At 51.1% G+C, this 24,331-nt stretch overlaps 1 protein-coding gene across 1 annotated transcript in view; it reads left to right on the top strand.

Annotated features, from left to right (window-relative positions):
* Positions 1 to 24,331, top strand: part of LOC142988266 (neurexin-3b-beta-like) — an 85,513-nt gene that overhangs the window by 9,530 nt on the left and 51,652 nt on the right. Inside the window, exon 2 of the mRNA XM_076137387.1 lies at positions 19,229 to 19,410. Coding sequence (XP_075993502.1) covers positions 19,229 to 19,410 — 182 coding nt within the window. The remainder of the gene's footprint in view (positions 1 to 19,228; positions 19,411 to 24,331) is intronic.

Raw genomic sequence — 24,331 nt, 5'->3', positions numbered from 1 at the left:
ATTTATCAAGAGCTCCAAAGCGGCCGAAGGATTAATCACAGCGATGATTCTCTGCCAAGTTATTATCTGCACTGCTTTATCTGAAGATGCTGACTCCTACATGATGCTGAGCCTGTGTGTGTGTGTGTGTGTGTGTGTGTGTGTGTGTGTGTGTGTGTGTGTGTATGTGTGTGTGTGTGCGCAGCTGTGAAATGAAATGAAAAAGGGAATATTCTAGTCCACATATTGTATTTCTGTGTGTCAGTTTATATATATACCTCTGTGTGTGTGTGTGTGTGTGTGTGTGAATTGTAGACATAACAAAAGGAGTCGTGTGTGTGTGTGTGTGTGTGTGTGTGTGTCTAATCTACTTATGAGTCAGCTTGGAGTCTTTGTGTTCACCTCAAGACAATGATGAGGCTGTGAGCTCATCTTCATCAGGATGTGAGTCACTCCTCTTCCTCCTTGCTCTTCTTCCTCACTCACTCCCTGCTCTCTCTCTCTCTCTCTCTCACCCAGCATCTGACCTTTACTCCACTTTAGAGCGCCGATGTAAACTAGCTTTCAATCTGAAGCTTTTAACTATTTAAGCTCTTTCTGATATCAGTCAGTCAGTCAGTCAGTCAGTCAGTCAGTCAGTCAGTCAGTCAGTCAGTCAGTCAGTCAGTCAGTCAGTCAGTCAGTCAGTCAGTCATCATTGAGTCTCTGTTTAGTCAGATTGTGCTGTAGGTAAACACACTTAGCTCCAGCTGATCCGTGTGTGTTATGAGTGGCACAGGTCGATGATGTCACCTTCGTCTCTGCGTGTTGCCACACACGGATCGGCTGCTGCACGCGTGACATCATTGAATAGAGCAGCAGAGCAGCTTAGCCTGATCCAGCGCCGCTCTGTCACATCTGGAGGTGTGGGCGCGGCCATGTGGCCCCTGAATAGAGCTCGCCCGTGCCCACGCAACGTGTGTCACCAGCCGCGATACGAGCGCCACGAGCCCATTCATCCTCCTCTTCCTCTTCTTCTTCTCCTTTCTATACATCACATTCCATTCTCCCCTCCTCATCTACCAGCTAATTCTCTTCTTATTCCTCTCTCTCTCTCTCTCTTTCTCTCTCTCTCTCTCGCTCTCTCTCGCTCTCTCTCTCTATCCCGCCCTCGCTCAGGCTCAGCCAGGCTCAGCTGCGTGGCGTTCGTGACGGCGCCTGAGTGCATTTAGGCAGCGCTGCCACCGCGTGCAGCCATCTAGGACGCACAGCAAAGCAGAAAGAAAACCTCTCACACACACACACGTACACACACACACATGCACACACACACACACACACACACACCACTCCTCTGTTCCGTCTCTCTGGCCCGAGCCGGAGCGGAGCTTATGAGGCTCCCTTAGCAGAAGTCGATATTGGCCCCCGCATCACCGCCGTGCCGCGTTGTATCAGTGTATTTTGTGTGTGTGTGTGAGATTAACGCTCACGTCCCTTATAGATGTGGAGTGGATGGATGTTTCCTCTGACCTTAATGTTGGGAGAGGCGGCGCTCCAGCGACTCGCAGCTGCACAGAACAGAAACATACGTCTTCTTTAATGTCCGGCACAGACGCACAAACTCAGGCTGCCTTGTCTCGGGGTGCAATTACCGTTTGTGATGCATGGCGCCGTTATACGCTTCCTCCACGCCGCCATTCTTCTTCAGACGAAGGCGGCGCGGCTGTTTAGCGAGCGCCTCTCCAGCCTGAACACTTTTGAAGAACAGACTGAGAATCAAACTTCAACGTGTGCAGACCTGCGTCCTTTCAGTCTCTCCACCGCCTCCTGGTGAGAAACAGCTGGGCTCTTATCTCGCCGTTACGGACGAGGGGGCAGAGGGGATTATGGGAGCGGGCATTGACTTGCTGAGTGTAGAGTCGATGCAGAAGTGTGGCATTGATCCTGCTGACGGCTGATGATGAAGTGAAGACGCTCACCGGCCCATCGGTGGACGAGCGCCGCCCGATAGGTCGATAATCAGACGGGCTTCAGTCGAGGGGCGTGTCTTAGTGTGTTTTTGGTTCTGAGCTTTGACAGTGTGTGTGTGTGTGTGTGTCATATTTACTTCTTGTTGCAACACGTTCTTGAAAGAATGCGTCTGAATCTTCGTCTGTCACAGTGACAGGCGCTAAGTGGCGTGCGGTCGCAGCGTCCTTCAATGATGGGAAACTCCTTTGTCGACGATCAAAAGGATGGCGTGCGAGCGTCGGCTGTCAGATCGTTTGTTTTACGGCCATGAAAAAAGGAAGGAATGGAAAACTCTGGTCGTGGGGGAGAGGGGGAGGGGGAGGGGGAGGGGGGGCGGAGCTTCTCTGTCTGGTTCAGTCTGGTTCAGTCCGGCTTCCAGGACGCCTGTGGACTGGATGAGAGCTGGCAGGTGTGCTGCGTTGCGGCCCACTCGCCTGACTCTGGAAATTTTGTCGGCCCTCCGTCTGACTGCCTCCCACCGTGTGTGTGTGTGTGTGTGTGTGTGTGTGTGTGTGTGTGTGTGTGTGTGTGTGTGTGTGTGTGTGTGTCCTCGCCGTCTTGTATAGCCAGCAGCAATTCGTCTGTCGTGCAGAATCCACCCCAGCCGGCTACACTTCAAAAAAGATTCTTCACACGCAGTACACACACCTACACAGAGATCTGGGCAGTATGGAAGCACACACACACTTACTTACACACAAACACACACACACACACACACACGCACACACACACTGGGCACGCGTTTGTTCAGATCCTGCCAAGGATCCATCGGAAACTATAACATCACAAGTGAATATAAATAGATCGAAAGTCAACTAATTTCATTCAGCACAGTGAAGCGTGTGTATTCATATTATACACACACACACACACACATTCTCACACACTCACACTCACACACACACACACGCGCTCTCTGAACAGACTGTTTGGACACTCGTAAGTCTTCCCACACTAATAAGAAGAAGCTTTACCAATCTGCCGAGGCGTCGGTGGGCCGGCGCTTTGATGCTGCGCACCACTGAAGTGTGTGTGGGCGAAACACATTGCACGCAGCTTGTGTGTGTGTGTGTGTGTGTGTGTGTGTGTGTGTGTGTGGAGGTATGTGCATGTGTCTGCAGAGGGATACATCAAAGCCGTACGTGTGAATGCGACCCGTCTGTTTGGTCTGCGTTGTCACAAACAGGTCCGTGTGTCGAGTCGTGATTCCTCCGCCCCGTTCCCGCTCAAGTGTTCTTCTCCCCCCCTCTCATGCTTTTGATTAAGGGAAAAGGCTCAAATGAGGAGTAACAGGATGTGGGATTGGACCAGGACGTCCTCGCTCGCTTGGTTTGCTCTTTGCTGTGCGTCTCCAGACATGTTTGTGAGTGATATGAAAGAAAGGAGGGACGTCTTACGAGGCGTGGTGACGCTGAGTATAGACCCCTCTGTAGACCGCTCTGTACACCGCTCTGTAGACCGCTCTGTACACCGCTCCGTAGGCTCTCTTCCTGAGCGACCCTCAGGGATGGTAAATGGCCTCCACGCTTTCATTATCTGCCTTTTGATTGGATTGTGGCGTCCTGCTGAGGCTGCCATCAGGAAGTAATGGGCAGATGTTCCTGCGTGTTATCATCTTTTATCATCTTCTTCTGTGGCATTCACCCAGAAAATCTGAATGTGTTTACACGACTAAGACTCACGGGCGAGGCAAAGGCAGGAGAGGAGGAGGAGGAGGAGGAGGAGGAGGAGGAGGCCGACGTGGAGACAAAGTGCTGAGGCCTGGGGAGGGAGGGAGGGAGGGAGGGAGGGGAGGGGCTGCAGGGAGCGAAGGCACTAAAGGTCAGGGGAGGGGAGACGACGTCGACACAAGGGCGAGATTGGCAAGACAGGGAGAGAGAGGGGGGGGAGAGAGAGAGAGAGAGAGAGAGAGAGAGGTTGCCTGTTGTTAGCAGTGGAGGAAGTTGAATCTTCAGAATGTCAGAAGGTCTTGACTTGTATTGTTTGCTGCTTGATCTGTTTCTCTTGTTATGTTTTGCACTCTGCCACCAAATCCTGGTGATCCGAGCCCAAAAGCCTCCTGATATTACTTCATCTCCTTTTTTCCATCCCCCTCTCTCTCTCTCTCTCTCTCTCTCTCTCTCTCTCTCTCTCTCTTTCTCTCTCTCTCTCGCTCTACGTTTGCTTTCCACATCCAAATCAATTTTTGAGAATCCCCTCTCAGCAATATTTCTCTGCCGTCCGTCGATGAAACTTTAATGCGCTTCAAATCGTCTCTTCTCCTTTTTTTGTTTCTCTTTCCCCCCTGTCTCTCTCTCTCTCTCTCTCTCTCTCTCTCTCTCTCTCTCTCTCTCTCTCTCTCTCTCTCTCTTCCCTGGAATGGCTGCAGACATCCACCAAGCCTCCTTCCGACTGAATACTAATGCTATGGAACTGTGTGTGTGTGTGTGTGCTCTGAAGCTAGACTGAAACACGTGCTTCATCATGGACTTGCCTCTTTCCCACGCGGCGCCCCATTGTCGTATCAAGGACTCTCAGGGAGGCGTCGGCGCTCTCCGTCCCTCCCGGCGCCGCTCGGTTGGCATTGATGGCTTTGGGCCGGGGCTCATTTGCGATGACAATGAGCTGTAATAAAAGCCAGATAGGGAGTTCTTCACACCATCGCCGCCGCCACCGCCGCCTTCCTATCTCAGGTGCGCCTCCCAAATAATGGATTTTGTAGCTTCAGGGACGCGTGCATAACTCGGGCGCAACATGCAAGCACCTGACACGAACCGGCCAAACACGCCACGCATAATAACCATCGTCTCAATGCCACGGCTGAGGGAGGAGGAGGAGGAGGAGGAGGAGGAGGAAGCAGAGCGAGAGATTAGGGTCGAGGGCACCGTGTTAGACGCCTATCGTGAAAGCGAATTAAAACCTTGTAATAGAAGTAAAAGGGGCCCCTGGGCTGTGAAGAGTAAAAGCAGTGGAGTAGAAGGACAAGCAATGGAAGGAAGTGTGTTAAGGATATATCAGCGGAGAGCGGCTCGGCGAGGGCGGCGGCGGGGGAGAGGCGAGGCGGCGAGGGGGCGAGGGGGCGAGGGTGGGGGCCGTGGAAGCTATATTCCATGGAAATGCTGTAAAGTGAGGTTAGCGTCAAAGTCTGCTTGGTGACTTGTAGTTGTAGCTGGGTGTGTGTGTGTGTGTGTTTGGCCCTCAGAGAATGGTGAGCTGAGCTTAGACACCACACACACACTCCAACACACCAGAAAGAAATGCATGAATGGATCAATATTAGAAACGGAATGACAATCACGAGCATGCCGGGGGCCTGAAGCAGCTGCTGGGGACGGTTAATATGTAGGAGCGGCACTGGAGGGGATCTGTGCTCCTGCTCACTGAGGTGGTGCGGTCCGGTTAATGGCGTCTGCATGGTACAGTGAGCTTCATCTGCTAATCCTGCGACGCCTCCAATCCTCCCTGCAGCATGGGAGACACTAAGGGCGAGAGAGATAGACAGAGGGAGACAGAGAGAGAGAGAGAGAGAGAGAGAGAGAGGGGAGGCCATTTTAATTGCTCCTCATCATAATCGGCCCATATATGTGTTTGTAAATGACTCAGCGCTCCACTACGCGCTCCATTTCAGTTGGGCGAGTCAGAGAGTGGAGAGAGAGGGCTTTGGGTGATTCAGCCTTGCTTCCCTCCGGTCCGGGGCTTAAGTGTGTGTGTGTGTGTGTGTGTGTGTTCATATGGCTTCAGGCCGTTTTGATGAAACCCTCCATCATATAAATGGAGGAAAGTTTTTGAAATTGCCACCATTCCTCCTGTCTTTATGTCTTTACGACGGCCCGTCCTCCTTCGTCACACGCTGGAGAGTGAGACAGAGGAGGAAGACAAACGGGGCAGGGGGGTTGGTGATGGTGAGCCAGAAGAGGAGAAAGAGCCCATCGTGGTGTCACTTCCCTTTAACCCCCGGCTCACCGCTCGTCAGGCGATAGAAGCCTCAGGACGACGCGGCCGCAGCTCTGAAGCTCGATATCGCCGAGGCCCGGGAGCAGGAAGTGATAAGATCCGACTTCAGTTAAACATCTGCCGGGTCTCTGCGTGTCTCCTCCCTGTGGCTTCCTGTTAAATGGCCGTTTCCAAGTCGCCCTAAGTGAAATCTAATGTGGCCTTTGTTTAATTAAAACCCAGTCTGTGTTTGGAGGGCAGCAGATAAACGCTAAAGATCCAATTAAAGGGTTTGGATAGCGAGGAGCTCCGGTGCTGCCTGTTGGGTTTCCTCAGTGATAAGTCGGACGCCTCGCAGCCCCAAACCCTCGATACTGCACGGATAGCGTGTAATGAGAGGACCTGTCGCCGGGGGCAACGGGAGGGCTGCAACCGCCGGGCCGTCTTCCGTACGGTTAACTCACACATTCACATACACACACACACACACACACACACACACATTCACACACACACACACACATTCACACACGGAGACTAATTGCGGCGATACACCGGCGCCCCCCCGTCTTTAAGGGAAGGGAGATAGAGGATGACGTGGAGGCGGCCCGGGCGCCATCGTGCTGGCTGAGACCTGATTACCATCGCGTCCTGCGGGAGGATGCTTAAAAACAAACAGAGATAAAAGGACGGCCGGAGTTTTGTGAGGAGTTTGTTTGTGAGTCTAATCTCTCCCCTCGGTTTGCACCCGGCTCAGATAACCGCCTGAATATTTTATTAGCGTCCGAGGAGGAAGAGGAGGAGGAGGAGAGTGGAAGCGAATGCAACCTTGATGGGATGAAGCAGGAAGGTGTTTTGTTAACGCGGTGCTAATGTTGTTTTGCTGTTTGTGTTTTGCCGCCACACAAACGACTCCCTGTGAATAATGGAGCGTTTTTTCCCCCCAACCCGTTTCTACGCACAAAGACAGCTGGCCAGAATGAGCAGGACGGTGTGTCCCTTGTGTGTGTGTGTGTGTGTGTGTGTGTGTGTGTGTGTGAGTGTGTGAGAGAATAACGAGATGTGTAATGGGATGTGGGGCCTCATATATTCCCATTTCTTCCCGTTTCCCATGTCAGCCAGATACATCACCGCTTTACTCCCCCCCTCCCCTCCCTTAGTTACCACGCTGTAGCTATACGTCTCGCCTCTGCAGATCTTCCATCTTCCACACAATGGAGGCGTTCACACTCGCCGCTAATGAAGCAATCAGCAGAATATAATGTATATATTTGCCCTGAGGTGTCGCACGCCGACCTGGAGCTGAGAGAACGAGGCACAGGCGAGCGAGCGAGTCCAGACGGAGCTCACGCTTAGATGTGGCGCACCTGCACATATATAAACAGGTCGTGACGTGCAGATAGTACACGCACACACACACACACACACACACACACACAGTGCTGCCACCCGCTCAGTGTGCACAGTAGTGAATAGTTCCCTGGCTGAATGGAGACGCCGTCACTCTGAGGCTGCTCCATTGTGCTCTGTGGCGGGGCTGCTCGCGGTGCTCTTGACGGAACAAAATAAAAGTTTAAATTGATCAAGGTGACATAAAAAAAAATTTGACGGAGTGGGAAAAAAAAGAACTTCTCTGGGAGTGGTTTGATGTTTTGGTCTTTGTTGGCTGTTTTTGATGCGGGGCGTTCCTGTAGGAGGAGATGTGTTCACGCTCGGCTCACTCTGCCTCTGGTTCCTGCTTTTATCCGTCACTCAACTTCCTCTGACATCTCTATTGTTTAAAAAAGAAAAAAAAATCCCGTTATTGTCTTATCGGCGATTTTTGGAGCAGAAATGAAAGAAAAACGCTGAGTGGAGCTCGGGGAGATTAAGAGGTCGTCTTTAAAGGTCGGAGCCTCGTCTGATCTGCGTGAATACCTGAGTACCTGTCCTCCAGTCGCCGCTACGCGAGGGTGCACATCAAAGTCTTATCAACACATCACGTAACCACAAACTAGCTCCCAGAGCCAAGAACCCAACGCTCACAACTCACCTAGTGACCTCTCTGACCTTTGGATTTGACTTTGATTCAGTTGACGGAGGTGAGGATTGTGGGTAGACGGCGTTTGCTCGATATAAGAATTGGCGTCAGGATAATGAAGAGCCCAGTTTCAGGTTGTGAGGGACATAAGCTGCCTTCTGTACATTCTGTATGTTGCTATCTCCCTCCTGTGACCTCGTCCGCCTCCTGACCATAACACTAATACTGGGCTGTTACACTTCCTCTTTAAAGTCCTCAGTCACCCTACAAAAGCTGTAAAAATCTATACCGTGTGTGTGTGTGTGTGTGTGTAATACACGCGTATAAAACCACAACATAAAAAGTCCAGAGGTATTTATCGCCCTCCTTACATGGCTCGTGCTACTGTTTAGGCCTTTACTGGCTCAGTCACACACACACACACACACACACACACACACACACACACACACACACACACGAGGCCATCAGTATTCATAACGCTACGCCGCAGTAGAATGGAGTCCGATCCTGATGGGATCCGGGTCCCGCGGGCCAAAACCGCCTCTCTGTTGGTTTGGTTGAACATATTTGGAGGTCACCGAGCGTTTAAGCTTCATAACAAAGGAGTGGAGTGGTTAATGTGTTTTAATGAGCTTGAGTCCCCGTTGTTGTTCACCTGAGCGAGTGAAGACGCGGCCAAAATGCAGCCGACCCATTTGTTTGAGCTGTGCCGCCTCAGCCCGGCTCGTTATCGTGCGTGCACATGAGTCGGGTTCTAAGCTTTGTGCTGCGGTTCTGCTGCTCCGTCCCCACCGTCGCTACAATTCCCCTTCCCCAATTAATTTCATCCACGCGGCTTTATTTAGGCTTTCATGAGCTCTTGAAAGCCGCCGTCCCCTTTCTTTCTTTTTTTTGAAGAATTCCTCTTTAGTTGGCCGAAGAACATCTTCAAAGGAGGCTTGAAACAGGAGGACGGGTTTGGATTGAAGTGTTGGAATGAAGGAGTAGGAGGAAAGGATAGGAAAACACTGTGTGGTTCAGATCTTGGGTACGTCCCTCATCACACACGCCTCCGTACGCAAACACAGAGCGCTCTTCCTCTACACTTTCAATTAGTAACGGTTGAGACTCAGACAGAGTTCAGAAGCTCGTTTCTTATGGAGACATGGTCAGAATCAGGCCCATAGACTCTAAACGTGATGGGATGCCGTCAAATGAGAGGACACGAGGACGGAATGTGACAGGAAGTTGCCCGGCCAGGACAGTGGACGTGTAGACAGTAGGCTTTTGTAAAATTAATTAAAATGTGTAACTCAGACTAGAATACAGAAAATTCCAAAAAAATATGGCCGACCTCCTCACTAACCTGAGAGTTCCTCTTTAAATCAGAGTAACTTTGCTCAAATTCCAATCCAACATGACCTCACGCTGAGTCACTGAAGTCATTAGAATGCCGGTACGCAGCACAAAGGTCAGAAAGGTCGAGCGAGCCCGTCCGGCGCCGAGTAGAGAGGAAACACGGAGACGCACTTGTTAATGCAGACGGCGTGTGCACATCCACACGCTACAGACGCCGAGCAGCCACAGAAACACAGAGGAGCTTTTTGGCTTAGCCTTTAATTAGGTCGACGGCGCCGTGCGCTGAGAGGGCAGCGTGTTCCATCCCGCTGCCCTCCAAACTCCCCACAGCTTTCTCCACTTCACCCCGGGCAAACTCCTATAAGCCTCGGCTGGCGATCAGCATGGACACACACACACACACACACACACACACACACACACACACACACACACACACACGCATGCACGCACCCACACACTCGCCCAGATGCCAGGCCGGCTCACGTGCGCCTGCAGATGCACGCTCGCTCTGGAACACGTGCAGATCCCTCGCCATCTTTGTCCCGGCCCATCGCCAAGCCTTAAGTCCCGCCTTAGGATTCTATTAATTAGAGCTTTCAACACTCACCCTCACCCCACAGACCCTGCCTCCTATCTCCTCCTCTTGCTCTTCATCAATCGATGCTCCTCTTCCTCACTCGGAGCACCGGGCCTTTTAAGCATCTGTCTTCCCCCTGGTCCTCCTCAACCTCTTCTCCCCCTTTGATAGCAGATTGGAAACAGATAAGCGAGGTGGAGGTTGAGGACACGCCTCTCTGTGGTTCTGCGTACATGTGGCTGAGAGGAGACGGATCGTTCCTCCGTCTCCGAAAATCCCCTCCGTGGGCTGTAGTCACTGCTGTGGGTTTTGTTTTGGTGAAGGACTCAACGTCCTTGGAGCGGAATGAGGCGGAGGAGGGGGGGGGGGGGGGGGCGGGGGGCAGAACCACAGCGTCACTCAGGTGGTTGAAGCTGGTTCAATGGCGGAGGGGAGAGCGAGCGAGCGAAGGAGAATCGGACGAAAGGGAGAACATTAATTATCGGGCTGACATGTTCAATAGGTGGCTGAAGTCAAAGTAGCTGCTGGAGGGAATTGGAAAATGGTATTCCAGCGTTCCGATACGGAAGCCCACTCGCTGTGATAAAGAGCGCCCCCAGTCTGCCTGCCGGTGTGTGTCGGTGTGTGTCGTTAGATGGAGGGAGATTGCCCTGCACTTGTGTGTGTGTGTCACATGCCTTTGCAGATGTTGGAGTTCTCCACTGTTGCCACCCTTAAGTCTCGACTGTTGTATTCACACCTGGCCTTAGTTACGCTTCCCTCTAACGTCAACATCTCAGAAACCTTCAGGTGGAAAACCTCGCCGCTTGCGTCACCGCCAGCAGCCTGGGCCCCAGAGATCCGGGGACAGATTGTGGCTCTCACACATCATCATTACGTACTGATTGCTGCTATATAGGTGCTGGATGGCGTCAGTTGCACTTAACCGCACAACCACACCGCCCTCACACCCGCACACCCGCACTGCATTTCAAAGCCAATCACTCCATCAGGTCTCAGGTACACACTTAGACCGCGAGGGCTTATTTAGAGAAGCGGGACCCGCCATGTCGCATGTGGAAAGCACAACCGCAGCTCGAGGTTTGCTCTCTCACCTCGCCACCTCGCTCGCTGTATGTGTGTGTGTGTGTGTGATTGCAGGGAAGGTGCGAGGTGAAGTGAAATGTCAGTTCCTCCTGAGTGAGGGAAGGAGCCACTCGTGTTGACATCAGTGAATTGTGAAGGTGTTGGTACGTCCCAGAGCCTGGGATGGGTTGCCATGCCGACCACCGAGGTAGAGAAAACAATGCCCGCTATGTTTCAGCGGTCATTGAACAATTCCCCGACAAAGGGGGCGAAGTCATCGAGCGCACAAATGCCACCAGACGTATTTCTATCCCGGGTTTGATTGCCAGCTCAGAAAACAGAGAGATGCATTGTGGGTTTGATTGCTTTGTTTGGGGAAAGAGCCGCCGGCGAGCCGCGTTTAAGCCTCGAGTGCGCTTTCCTGTTTGATGTCGTCAATATCAAAGGAAGGATCAGCCCGGCTTCCTCCTAACTCCGGTCCGTCTGACTCTCCGATCCATACCCGCCTCAAAGCCAGGGGGGGCGTCTGAGACCCTGGAGTGGCTCTGTAATGGCTCACATGATGGAGGAACCACGGCTTTGACAGCACTTTCATGAGCAAGTCAGGCTCAGTCTCTGCCTCTTTCCCCCTCTCAGACTCTCTGATGCCTGAGGTTTGACTCTATGCAGATGAATTCACATTAATTAGCACTTCCCTCTCTCTCAGGCTGTGTGTGTGTGCTGAAGTCAGCTGAGAAGGAGAGAAGATGCTTCAGTCTCACTCCTGATTAACACTCTTACCTGCCTGTAATCAGACACTGGAGCTGGTGGGGCAAACGCTCAGTGTGCTGCCAGAGTTTACCATTGAAATCTATCTCCTGCCTGGTTGGCACGGTGACAGAAAGGGGGAATTGCTGTAAAGTGTCAGAAATATTGCTTGTACGAAAACACTACAAGTTTAAAGCTGCAGTGCGCCGCTATTCATGGTGTTAAGAGCCGGAAGAAGCGACTGCAGCATCTAACGCTAAAACAAATGGGACGATTACGACACGTGTAGTCGGCGTGATGGCGTACAAATCCTTCGCCGCAGCAGAGCCCCGAGTTTAAAACAAAGAACACCAAGTTTGATGAAAAGTTGAAGAGCTTTGAGTCACAGAGGCTCTCGAGGTTTGTGCACGAGTGTTTCTCAGTTATTGGAGAGAGGCGGGAAGTGTGTGTGTGTGTGTGTGTGTGTGTTCTGGGCCCTGTGAGGAGCCTTGGCACAGGCAGACAGGCAGCGCTCTCCTCAGGGGAAGATTCAATTATAAATGATGCTTCCTCTCAGAGCCGTCTTAGAATCCCTTATTCTTGAGGAGATCTACACCTAATCCTCAGCAGGGTTCGGTGTGTCCTGCCTGTGAAGAAGATACGCCTCACACACACACACACACACACACACACACACACACACACACATTGGGCTTCATGCATTATGAATGATAGAGGAACAGGCAGGAGGCTCGTGACCGTTGACTGGGGGGATTGAGTTGAGACCCCTACCCCCCCCTCCTCCTCCCCCTCTGGTAACAGTCACTGTTGCGTTGGTGTGATCTGGAGCTCACTCTGCTCCTCCTCCTCGTCTCTCCTCTCTGCCAAACGTCTCCCCTCTCCCCACGTCCCACTTTGTACCTCAGGGTACAAACTTCCCTCCTCTAACATCTTGGAAATCCTCTTCAGTGTCCCCCTCCTCCTCTTCCTCCTCCTCCCTGTCTTCCTCCTGTTACAACCGGAGAGAATAGGAGCTGACACCTCCAGAGAACAACCCCCCCCCCAGAAAAATAGATACTGTATATATTTTTTAAAGTAAGCCTCCTTCTCTCTTTGTTCGCTCGCCGCTCCAACAGAGCCGAGCGTCAGGAATGCAGCAGGAGGAGACGGGAAGATGGGGAGCAGGGGAGAGAAGAGGGTGAGACAGGCTATCAGAGTGTTGCTGTAATGAGGGGCTATGTTCTGGCTCCTCTGTGTGTGTGTGTGTGGGGGGGGGTTCTTCTCACTACCGTGTACTCACATTTGCGCCCTTGCGGTGTTCCACCACACCGGAGCGAAGGTACGCGACTGCTCGCTTAATGGTTGTCAGCGAGTCGACGCTGTTCTGCCGTAGTGATCAGGCGCCGGTTTGACACCGCAGCGAGTAAAGAACCCAACTTACAAAGCTGCCTCACCCTCACAGCTACGTCTCTCTCTCTCTCTGGCACTCGCTCTCTCTCTCTCTCTCTCTCCATTCTCGACGGCGGTTCTTCTTCTCGCTCCTCTTGAAAGTGATTCTCTCCACGTTCTCCCTCTCATCTTCCCACTTCTGCCTCGACGATGTCGCTACAGATGGCACCTTCAAGCTGTTCATCAGGGTAGCATGTCAACCAAGCCCCTCCCCCCTCCTCTACTGGCGACGGTGACAAAGAGATGAGAACTCTGCGACGGAGCCGTGGAGTCGCTCGTTGAGTCACACTGATAGTCGAGATGGAGAGCAAACTTAGGATGAAGGACTCTGTTCCTTCCTGCCGCCGCCAAATGTTTGTGGACACCTGCACGTTACGCCCGTATGTCATCGTTGATCGTCTTTCCGCGAGGCTTTGGAAGTTTGTCGCATGGATTTGGTTTCATCCGTCCATGAGGGCATTAGAGAGGCGGCGGCGGCGGCGGCGGCGGCGGCGGCGGCGGTGGCTCAGATGTTTGGGGGCGCCGAGGCTCCGTTTCATCCCTGTGTGTGTTGGCTGTGTGATGGGATTTGAGGCTCAGGGCTCCGTGCGGGCCGGTGGAGGATCTTCCCCCGCGTTTGAAGTGCAACCCACACAAACACGCTGACATTTTGTTTTGCTGACAGTCGTCGTTGTTTTCATTACTGACAAACACAGGAAGTCTCTCAAAGCAAGAGCTCATTATTATTTACACTCACTTTGCTTTCACATTGACATTTCAGTGGGTTTTTAAGAATATACATATATATATATATATATTTATGTATAAATGGGTGAAAATAGGATTGAAAAGCTGCCCGGTGCACAAACTCCTGAGTTAAACCGCTTATATTCCTCCAATGTTATCAGCTCATTTGCATTTGGCTGCAGCTTTGCTTTCTATTACTGGAAGCTGACGGTGAGCTGCAGATCCTCTTGGTGCGTGTGTGTGTGTGTGTGTGTGTGTGTGAGGGAGGGATCCATTCCCATTTTTAAGGTGAAAAGTGCTCATAAAGCCAAAGTATCCAGCCCGAGGTGAAGTGTCCTGCAGCGTCTCTGTGCTCCTTCCTGTTGCTCATTCAAACATCACCGCTGTAGTATTTGACTGCTGGGTTCCAACCGGTTGACGAGTTGGCGACCGGCAGCCTTAGCCGTTAACTTCCTTGCCGGTGGTGCCGTCGAGAGTACAGACAGGCCGAGCTCTTCCTCTTCCTCTTCCTCTTCCTCTGGCTCGTACAGGTGGTAGAAGCTGGATGTGTGTTTCTTGCACACACATCACAATACTGCCGTTCAGATTCCCAGTCTAGTTGCTTTAGTGTTGGTTTAGCTTCTATGATGTTTGTGTTGTGGTGCGTGGATCTGTGTGATGTATACTGTATGCACCAGATGATAATAACAGGGAGGGCAGGAAGGCTGTTTCCTCTCAGACATTCCTTTCACGACCCACTTCCCCCCCCTAATCAATCATACTATGACATGTTTACGTGGACATGTTTACACGCAGCTTGTTCTTGATGTTGTTGTTGTTGTTCCTGCGTCTTTTGTAGCCATTCTCTGAGAACGTTTGCGTCTTCCAGCGCCTGGTTTAGGAGCGAGAGCGAAGGAGAGGCAGAGAGAGAGAGACAAAGAGCCGGGCGAGCGAGCTCAATCTTCAATCTTCAGTCTCATCCCTTCTCTCGCACCCTGGAGGGGGAAAACGGCAACAGTTGGAAATATGAATTACAGCATAAGTGGTTGTAAAATGGAGATAAATCCTGGTGATTACACAGCTCGCCGTCTGCAAACTCGATTCCTGTGTCGATGAGTCTTGATTGTAGTTGTGTGAAGGACGGCGGGTCTAATAATGCCCCGTGTGTGAAACATGGCAGGGAGGAGAGAGAGGATGACTGCAGTCTCTCTCTACCTGACTGAGGGGGAAATTACTTTTTCTTTTTTTTCTTATTTTACTTTTGTTTCAAGCCAGAAACGGCAGAATTTTTTTGACCACATCAAAACGCTTTGTCTTCTCTCTCTATCCCCCTGGGAGCCTGGAGCCAGGGGAAAGCCCCAGAGACAACAAGGGGAAGGACATGAAAGCTCATAAACAACAAGCAGGCCATGGAAAAGAAAGGGAGAGAGACTGTGTGTGTGTGTGTGTGTGTGTGTGTGTGTGTGTGTGTGTGTGTGTGTGTGTGTGTGTGTGTGTGTGTGTGTGTGTGTGCGTGCGTGCGTGCGTGTGTGTGTGTGTCTGTGGATCAATAAGTGGTCACTGATGTCCAAAGGGGTCGGAGCACGTTCACACAAAAAGGAACCAGAATCGCCCCAGAAAACCTCCTGGCAGCTCCGGACACACACACTTCCTGCAGGGTTTCCTCCCAGCTGCGTCTGAACTGAGGGTTTATCACAGCAGGGAGTAAAGCCTGAACGCCACCAATTACTGGGCCATTTTTAACGTGCTGGTGTGTGTGTGTGTGTGTGTGTGTGTGTGTGTGTGTGTGTGTGTGTGTGTGTGTGTGTGTCTGTGTGTGTGTGTGTGTGTGTGTCCTGAAAGACGGCGAGGGAGGGAGTAGAGCCTGAGTGAGTTGAGTCCATTATATTTCTAGGTTGTACCGTGAGCGTGTGCCCGAGCTCAAAGGCACCTCGGCAGTGTGGCGGCGGCGGCGTCCTCTGTTTAGTCTCCCTGCTAGTTGGCCAGTAGGCAGCTGGATAGTGGCCTGAAGGACGGGGCGGGGCGGGGCTGCCCCCCTCCTGCAGACAGGTGTCCTGACCTTCTGCCTGCCCGCTCAGGCCTCAGGGGACCTGCTCTGAAATGGAGGCCGAGGCCTTGACCCGGTCTCTCATCCTGCAGTTTCTCTCTAAGTGGAGGCTGGCGGCTCAGGCAATGAGTCACAATGCAGCGACGCCACCCGACAAAAGCCTCATCCAGTCACATTTCGCCTCTTATTCTACGTGTTTTCAGTCTATTTCCAACCATAACAGGCTAAAGATGTACATTTCCATGATGTAAGATCAGTGTTTGTGATCAATAGAGTGCTCATACGCCACAATTAGATATCAAATAGCCCCCTCCTCCCACAAACACACACACACACACACACACACACACACACACACACACACACACACACACACACACACCCACCAGCCGTGACGAGATTGCATTATTCAGAGACGGAGATGAAAGTCCCTTCTGATCCGCCGAAATAACAACTTGTGCCGTAATATGTTTGTAGATTAGATCCCTTTGATGATCTATTCCCTGCAGTTGGCATTTCACCAGAGGCTTCACACACATCTGCAGTTAAAACAGCAGATGTGTGTACGCGATGTCAAACGCTGCCTTTTTGCTTCTCGTGTTAGCAGTTTTAACCACTTGAAGCTGGTAAGCGGCGCTGAAGTTCAGTCGTTTTCCAGGGCTAAATGTCATCGGGGGACAAAAATAAAAGACTGATTAACACACTGGGTGTTTATTAGAGTCGTTATTTATCACCTGCCAAACAGATCAAGGTGAGGAAAAGTCTATAAATCCATCAGCGTCCTGTTCTGACTTCAGTTGAATGACAAAACGCTTTATACACTAATGAGATGTTGACTATAAATCATTTCTTTCATAATTCCAGTCCTTAATCTTGCTCATTTTGAATTTCAGGTTGAACTGAATTGTTTATTATCCGGCTGGTGATGGGTTTGACGCCCAGGCAGCTGTAGGTTGGAGTTTGGTGCTTTAAAGTGCTGAAATGTAAACATATGGCATCGCTTACGTTCACTTTCAGCTAATTACATTCCTTATGAAGAAGCTGAACTGCAGTGATACAGTATGAGCGGGTGTGTGTGTGTGTGCGTGCGAGTGTGTGTGTGTGTGTGAGTGTGTGTAACAGTGAGCGGGATGAAGCCTTAGTGCTCCGTGGGCACGTTATGTAAATGAAACCTTGACCTTGACGCTTTGGCTTAGCATTCTACATTTCTCTCCCTCTCTCTCTCTCTCTCTCTCTCTCTCTCCCTCTCCCTCTCTCCCGCTTTCCCGTCCCTCAACCTTGACGTCTTTCGGATGCGTGTCCGATATTCTGCCGCGCTCGATATTTCTTTTGTGGGGGGGGGGGGGGGGGGCAATGCGGGAAAAATCCAAAATTGATATGCGTCGGACTTCCTGTCAGTGTGGAGCGAGGGACAGCCGGCGCTCAGCAGGCTGTGCAACATCTCAGCCTTCTACACTTCTCTGCTCTTGTGTCGACAATCACCCACTTGTGTGAGTGTATGTGAGAACGCGTGGTGTGTGTGTGTGTGCGGGCAAGCAGACTGCACACATGTTTGCCCACAGTTTGAGTTTAGCATTCAGATGTGCACGCGTGCTTCCCCCAGCCTGTGTGTGCGTGTGTGTGTGTGTGTGTCAGCGCGTGTGTTTATGTGTCAGCTTGCGTGAATGCAGCTGCCGGTGTGTGTTACACGCAGAACGTTGTCATTTGGATACACTAAGCAAATCTCTTGAATGTGATAATTGGCTCCCCAGGGTTCTTGTATCTTTGCTGCTCATCATCGTCATCCCCTCCAGTAACTCACTAAGTGTGCGTGTTAGATGAGATAGGCGAAGTTTGTTCGTGTGCCGGCGAGAAGCTGCCCCAACTCTTTTTAGGCGAAGAGAAACTTTGAGGCAAGGAGGCGGCAGGGGGGAGGGAGGGGCCGCATCCGGAGCGTCCTGGCTCCAGGCTGTCGTATTCCTAACCGGTTGAAGGATCGGGTGGGGGGGAGGGGCTTGTTTTCTGACCCGACGCCACGGGACAAATGTGCATCGGCGTCAGATGCTGGGAGGAGTGTGAAGTAATACGGATTGATTTAGAAATTTTGCTGAATTGCTCCACTAAATGAGGCGTTTCTGTTCATGTGGGCATGAGCAGAGACAGGAAGTGGCAGGATTGTTTGTGGTTGTTGATGCCTCAGTTAGATGTTCATATATACGACCTTAACTGGTGGGGACACCTTGACGTATGTAAAAGTGCGCCCGGCTTCGTCTCCCTGAAGGCAGAGAGAGAGAGAGAGGCGCTTCTCCGGTCAGCAGTGTCCCTCACTCTCTCCCTGGCTCCCTCTCTCCATATGCCGTCACATTCCCCAAGGTATCACAGACCAGCGAGCAGATTGTTGACTGCTTCGTAGGGGAAATGGCGAGACAGCTGGGCGCCCATCACAAAGCCAAACAGATGTCCAGGTGACTTGGTTATGATGCGAGAGGGAGAGAACGCAGACGGGCGGGGGAGAGGAGAGGAGGGGAGAGGAGAGGAGAGGGAACGAAGATGTAGGCAAAAAAAGGGAAGCAGAGAGAAATGGATAAATAAAACACTGATGTGAGAAGTGTGTGACTTCATTAGCTGGGGCCTATCAGGCTCTCAGGGCCTAACGCTCTCCAGTATCTGCAGGCCACAGCAGACTCTTTCATCTCCCGTATTGATTCCCCTGTTAGGCTGTCGGCTGTAGGTCCAACACCTTTGATCTCTTGATTATCTTTGTGGAAATGCGGAAGAGACGGCTGAGGCAGCTTCTAGGATCCAACGCTTTAGCTCTGACACTCCAAAGGAAAACGTCAGAAATTTGGAAGCGGATTCCGGAAAGTTCCTTTTTTTCTCCGTTTGATTCAATCAGACACAAATCTGCATACTGGTTGTGTGTCTGGAGCCGAACTCTTCCTGAGGCCACACAAGCGTTTTGTCCGATTAAACCAGATTCTTCAGTTCTCCTTCCAGCAGCCTCGCCAGGCTTGTGGTTGCACGTCTCATATATAAAACATGAGGATTGGGAGACTTATCCCTTTCTGGTCATGCTGGCTGTTATTCCCAGGAAAGGTTCTATATTTAAGAGGCGGATAGGTCATAGGAGGCATCGGGGGATCTGCTGACTTCTATCCAAAGGTGGTAGTGCTGAATACCATTAAACCCCAAAAATAGAAATTGACACCATTATATTGAACAAGTAGCAAGCTAGCTGAAGGGAATTTAGATTTTGCCCTTAAATGGAAATAGTTTGGCTCTAGTTGAGTCAGAAACGTGTCGTGTTGGTGTCGACCCCTCGCTCCCCGGTGTCTAGTTAGTGTGGCGGTCAGGCGCACGGTGGGGTTCCATCTTCTCTTTGCCTTCTTCTTCCACACCTCTGGTCTAATTCCTACCTGTTCTCCTCCCACAGCTGGCACCACCTACATCTTCGGTAAAGGAGGGGGTCTCATCACGTACACGTGGCCCAGCAACGAGAGGCCCAGCACGAGGACGGACCGGCTGGCGGTCGGCTTCAGCACCACCATCAAAGACGGCATCCTGGTCCGCATCGACAGCGCCCCGCGTCTGGGCGACTACATCATGCTCCACATTGTGAGTACAGATGTATCATTTAAGATTTAAAACTCTAAAATCCCACCTACCTGCTGTATTTACTACCCGAAGACAAACCAACACATTTGCACAAAGACGTTGTGCTTAGTTGGGTCTTCAGGCTACGATCACTCCATCATGCAGAAGCTGAATTATACACACACTGTAGATCTATAAACTAGCTGCCTCACACCGCTGCTCGCCACCCTCTACCCTACACAATCTCCACATTTGAACAGACTCCAAGCATGAATAATGTATGCGGCTCTCCATACATATGCAATGTGTTCCAACATGCCGGGGAACATGATAGAAATGTGAGCCGCCTGTAGGAATTCTTGGCCGTCCATCCCTGCTGCGTCCTGAATTGTGTCGGACTCACCGCCACACGCGTTAAGCATTTACATGAGCGTCAACGAGGGCGAGATGCACGCGGGAAACATCAGAACGGGGTAGGAGAGTTGCCACTGCGACAACAAGGAGCGGGACAAAGTTCGAGGGGGGCTACAGTTGCTAAAACAGATTGAAAGTCTTTTTTTCCCCTCCTTAAAGAGCTCCTCTTGATTCCTGAGTGCCGGCCATGTGGCGCAGAAAAGCCCGCCATCTGCTCAGCCAAGACGAGTGCCAACAGCAAACTAAATCGAAGCTGCCTTAACGGTATAGAGTGTGTGTGTGTGTGTGTGTGTGTGTGTAGGTAAAGGAGGGAGAGGAATCCCAGAGAGAGGCGTGCAAAGGCGACGCGGAAATCGCCTCCCACGAATCCCTGGCTGACTGAGTAATTGCAGGATGGGCGATGGGGAAGGGAAGGCGATGCATTTTTAATTTTGCCTCACAGATGTCGCACCATCGCGAGCCAAGCAGGGCACATCCCCGTCTCTCTCTCTCTCTCTCTCTCTCTCTCTCTCTCTCTCTCTCTCGTAATTTGCCTCCCAGTTGCCGGGCGGTTGAACGTCTTCATTCCTCGGGTCCCCGTGGCGCCCATGAATTTTTGTAATCTAAAAAGAGACGGACGATTATTCCAATTCGTTCAGAGATGCAATGAGTTGTGAGCAGCGTGTGTGTTTCTCTCTGTGTGTGTGTAATGCTTCAAAGATTGGTTGATACCCAAGGGTGAACAAACACAGTGGGCTTCGTTTATTATTAATAGCGGTTGCACCCTTAAACAATAAAAGCAACAAGACAAGAACACACACACACACACACACACTCACACACTTGGCACCTCGCTGCTTCTTTTTCCCCTCCATTACACCCAATATTGAACAGAAACAAAACGAAGCAAGCTGGAGTTTGTGCCAGAGGTAAACAGTGAATTATTAATTAGACCTTGAGTGAATTTTCGCTCGTGAAATTGCTGGATTTGGTTTCGTTTGCAGGAGAATGAAGCCGTGTTTAACCCTTTCTCTGTAGCGTATCGCTGTAACAGATCACCGCTCGCCCCGCGTTATATTTTGCTAGCGTCGTCATGGGGATATTGGATGTTGAGGGAGGTTACCGCAATATCGGCTTAGTCTGATTTGCAGTTAAAATAACGCCCACGCCCCTGCAGAGTGTTACGAGCGGTGGGAACGATGCCACACTGACTGGACTGAGCCGAAATGTCATTAGATAATACGTCCTAATGAAAGCCGGCGGGATCTTTCCTGTCAGCGCCTTGTGTTTAGCAGTGAATCTAGAGGAAAAGGTTAAAGGCATTACGCCTGCCAATTGTCAATCTACGCCCAGCCAAAGGTCCCGTCAGTCCCGGGGCCATTACCTTAGCATTTACCATTATTAAGCCGCTACTTCAAAGTCGCCTCCAATCATCCCTCCACACATCTGGGTTCAGGACACGTGGCTGCATTGTCCAGCATCCAAACACTTTCCCGGGACAGATGGGTTATGTTTTCTTTGCGGCGTATTCTGGGTCAGTCCCGTGGTCTCCTCCCACTTGGACGTGCCTGGAACTCCTCCCTAACTTGGCGTTCCTGGCGGTGTCCTGATTAGATCTATGGCTCCGTTCAATGCTGCGGTGGTTCAGGTCGGTGCGGTGTCTTTAACAGGCGAAGATGTGAAATGGTGGAGTCCACACAAAGTGTCATAGCTGCAGTTGCTGATTTTCTTGTTTTGTTTCACATTTCTCAGCATGAATCCCGATATTGTAGATGTTGTTTTTATTCGCAGCAATAATCCGATCTTGAAAGTATCCATGTTAGCTCTTTCTACGTGTTTGGATGATGTAGTTTGCTGTTTCCGACAAGCAAAAAAAAAAGTGTGTGTGGCATTTTGTACAGGAAAAAACAAGTCCCAATCACCGACTCCCTCCTTTCTCTCCCTCCCTCCCTCCCTCTCGCTTCTTTGGTCACTCCCTCTCTCCTCTCTCCTCTCTCCTCTCTCTCCTCTCTCTCTGATTAGCTCATGGCTTGTTTTGGCAATCATGAATTAAAACGCTGATTGCAGTGTTTACATTTGCAACTGCCAAGAACAAACGTGGCTGATTTGGAAATGCGAGGGACATCCCGGGCGATCTGCACAGACATGTCCGCCGTGCGCCCTGAAAGCTGCCAGGCGCCCGATCAAATGATGTCATGGCGTCCTGGGGTTGAACATACTTAAAGCCTTTGCTCAGAGGTGTCATACAAAGACGAGAACATAAAGCCGCGTTGGGGAAATAAAGATGATTGCATCGCAGGTGACTTAGTGGCGCTTAATGAAGAACGAGGAGGAGGAGGAGGAGGGAGGAAGAACGCAGGCGTGAATCTGCGCACATGACGGCAGGTGATTTCAGCAATTAAGTTCAGTTTTAGTTCCGTTTTATTGCCACCTCGTCGGTTAGGTGACATCGGGAAATCAAAGGTGTAAGGGCGTTTAGAAAACAAAGGCGTGGGTTCGGTCTATTCTTAAGTTAAGGCTCCGGTTGAATCAGCTGATCTGTTGTAAAGTTGTAGAAGGTGGCAAGTCCTTACGGAAGTTGTAGCCTGTGTGTGTGTGTGTGTGTGTGTGTGTGTGTGTGTAGGTGTGTTTGCAGCTCTTTAAGCTTCCAATTAAAAAATGTAAATGGCAGCAACACAAACAGTCTGAGGTTCTTTACTAAAGGTAGCAGCAGAAATGCGCCGCAGCTCACGAGGTTATTACACCGAAAACCACCGCCGCCAGTCGGAGGATGAATTTTTTGCCTTTGCATGTTTCAGAAAGGTCGTTAAAGTTAAATCTGCTTCTGTTACCAAATCCACACTTTGCTGCTGGTAGTAAGTCAGGGTTAATTACTTTGTTTGTTACCTTTATAGACTTAATGGAAATGTTGTGTTAAAGTTTAATTTGGAAAGATCTCATTTAAGACTCACACCAGGAAATACAAACACTTAGTTTGGTAAGGATGGATGGATAGAGGGAGGGAGGGAGAGAGGGAGAGAGGGAGGGAGGGAGGGAGGGATGGATGGATAGAGGGAGGGAGGGAGGGAGGGAGAGAGGGAGGGATGGAGGGATGGATGGATAGAGGGAGGGAGGGAGGGAGGGAGAGAGGGAGGGAGGGAGGGATGGATGGATAGAGGGAGGGAGGGAGGTAGGGAGAGAGGGAGGGAGGGAGGGATGGATGGATGGACAGATGGATGGATGGACGGACAGATGGATGGATGCAGTGAAACACTTCCTGCTCCACCTCAGGGCTTTTCCTTTACACTTGGCTGTGTCTTTACATTGATCATCGGTCCGGTTCGGCTTTTCCTAAAGGAACAAAGGAAGCACGCGACATTCCATCACCCACTCCGGGTCTCCGCCCCCCCGCCCCCCACCCCTCACCCCTACCATGCTAATTCAGGAGAGTGAAAACGAGCGGTTACTAGATAATTGACGACCTCTTTGCAGACACGGCGGCGAGATGTGAGGCGAGACGAGAGGCGGCGAGATCGTAAATGATGCATCGCTTTCCTCGCCGCACGCCTGTTCATCTTCCTCCGGCGTCTTTTTGAACACGTTCCAGCGATCCCAGCGCGTGTTAACACGTTAACATTCACACTGCAATACGGAAGCAGACTTCTTTCAATCACTTGATTCTCGTCTTTGGCTCCTTTTCCGCCCTTCTCGCCCTCGGTGTCAAACGCCGTCTGTTTTCCCATCAAACACCACCTTCCTCCCTCCCTCCCTCCCTCCCCTCCGCTCTCCCTCCCTCCCTCCTTCCCGCCTCTCCTTCCCGCCTCTCCTCCCTCTGACAGATCTAATATAAGATGTTTGATGTGTACCTGTGTGCATCGGCGCGTATACGGCCAGGAACGTATTGCCTCTATCAAGTTAGCGCGCCTCGGCAGGGAAAGATAGATATTATCGCCGTCGCGCCTCATGGCCTCTGATAACATTACAGCTACTTATTTGACTTTGTATTTCCTTACCTCCCACATTTGATTCCCCCCACGGAAACGGAGCAGGGAAAATACAGCCGGCAGCTGTTTTCACTCACGCCGCACATGCAGTCAGCATTATCCTAACTTTGTTTGATAAATAAGCCCGCCCCTCGCCCTCCCAGGCAGAGTGAAGACGTCGCTAAGTCCGCCGCATTCTTATTCCCCTTCCCCTGATGACATCACCAGCTGTATTTCACCTTTTCCAGGGTTATATTACTTAAAATCTGTAAGAGTGTGATCATTACAGCAGCTGAATGATTGGCACCGGGACAGTTTATTACTTCCTGGGTCGATACGGAACGCCGCTTTATTAAGGTTTGCTTCCCTGAGGAGAGACAGACAGTGTGTTGACATACAGCACGGCTCCTCACAGCAGCAGACGTGGGAGGTGAAAGCTTTACGTAGCAGCTGCCGTTACCCTTGATCAAGGCACTAGGCTGTAACGTAAACGTAGTCTAAAGGAACCAGGAGTCTGGGTTAGAAAGGAGCCGGGTTTGTTTGAGTTCACGCGGAATAATCGAGGAACAGAGTTGGAGAGTTTGGCG

The sequence above is a fragment of the Genypterus blacodes genome, unplaced genomic scaffold (assembly GCF_046128005.1).
Source record: "Genypterus blacodes isolate CSIRO-AG114 ecotype Tasmania unplaced genomic scaffold, CSIRO-AGI_Gbla_v1 ptg000308l_1, whole genome shotgun sequence".
NCBI classification, from domain to species: Eukaryota; Metazoa; Chordata; class Actinopteri; order Ophidiiformes; family Ophidiidae; genus Genypterus; species Genypterus blacodes.
The sequence above is the reverse complement of the archived record's forward strand: the minus strand, read 5'-3'. Positions and strand labels throughout refer to the sequence as shown.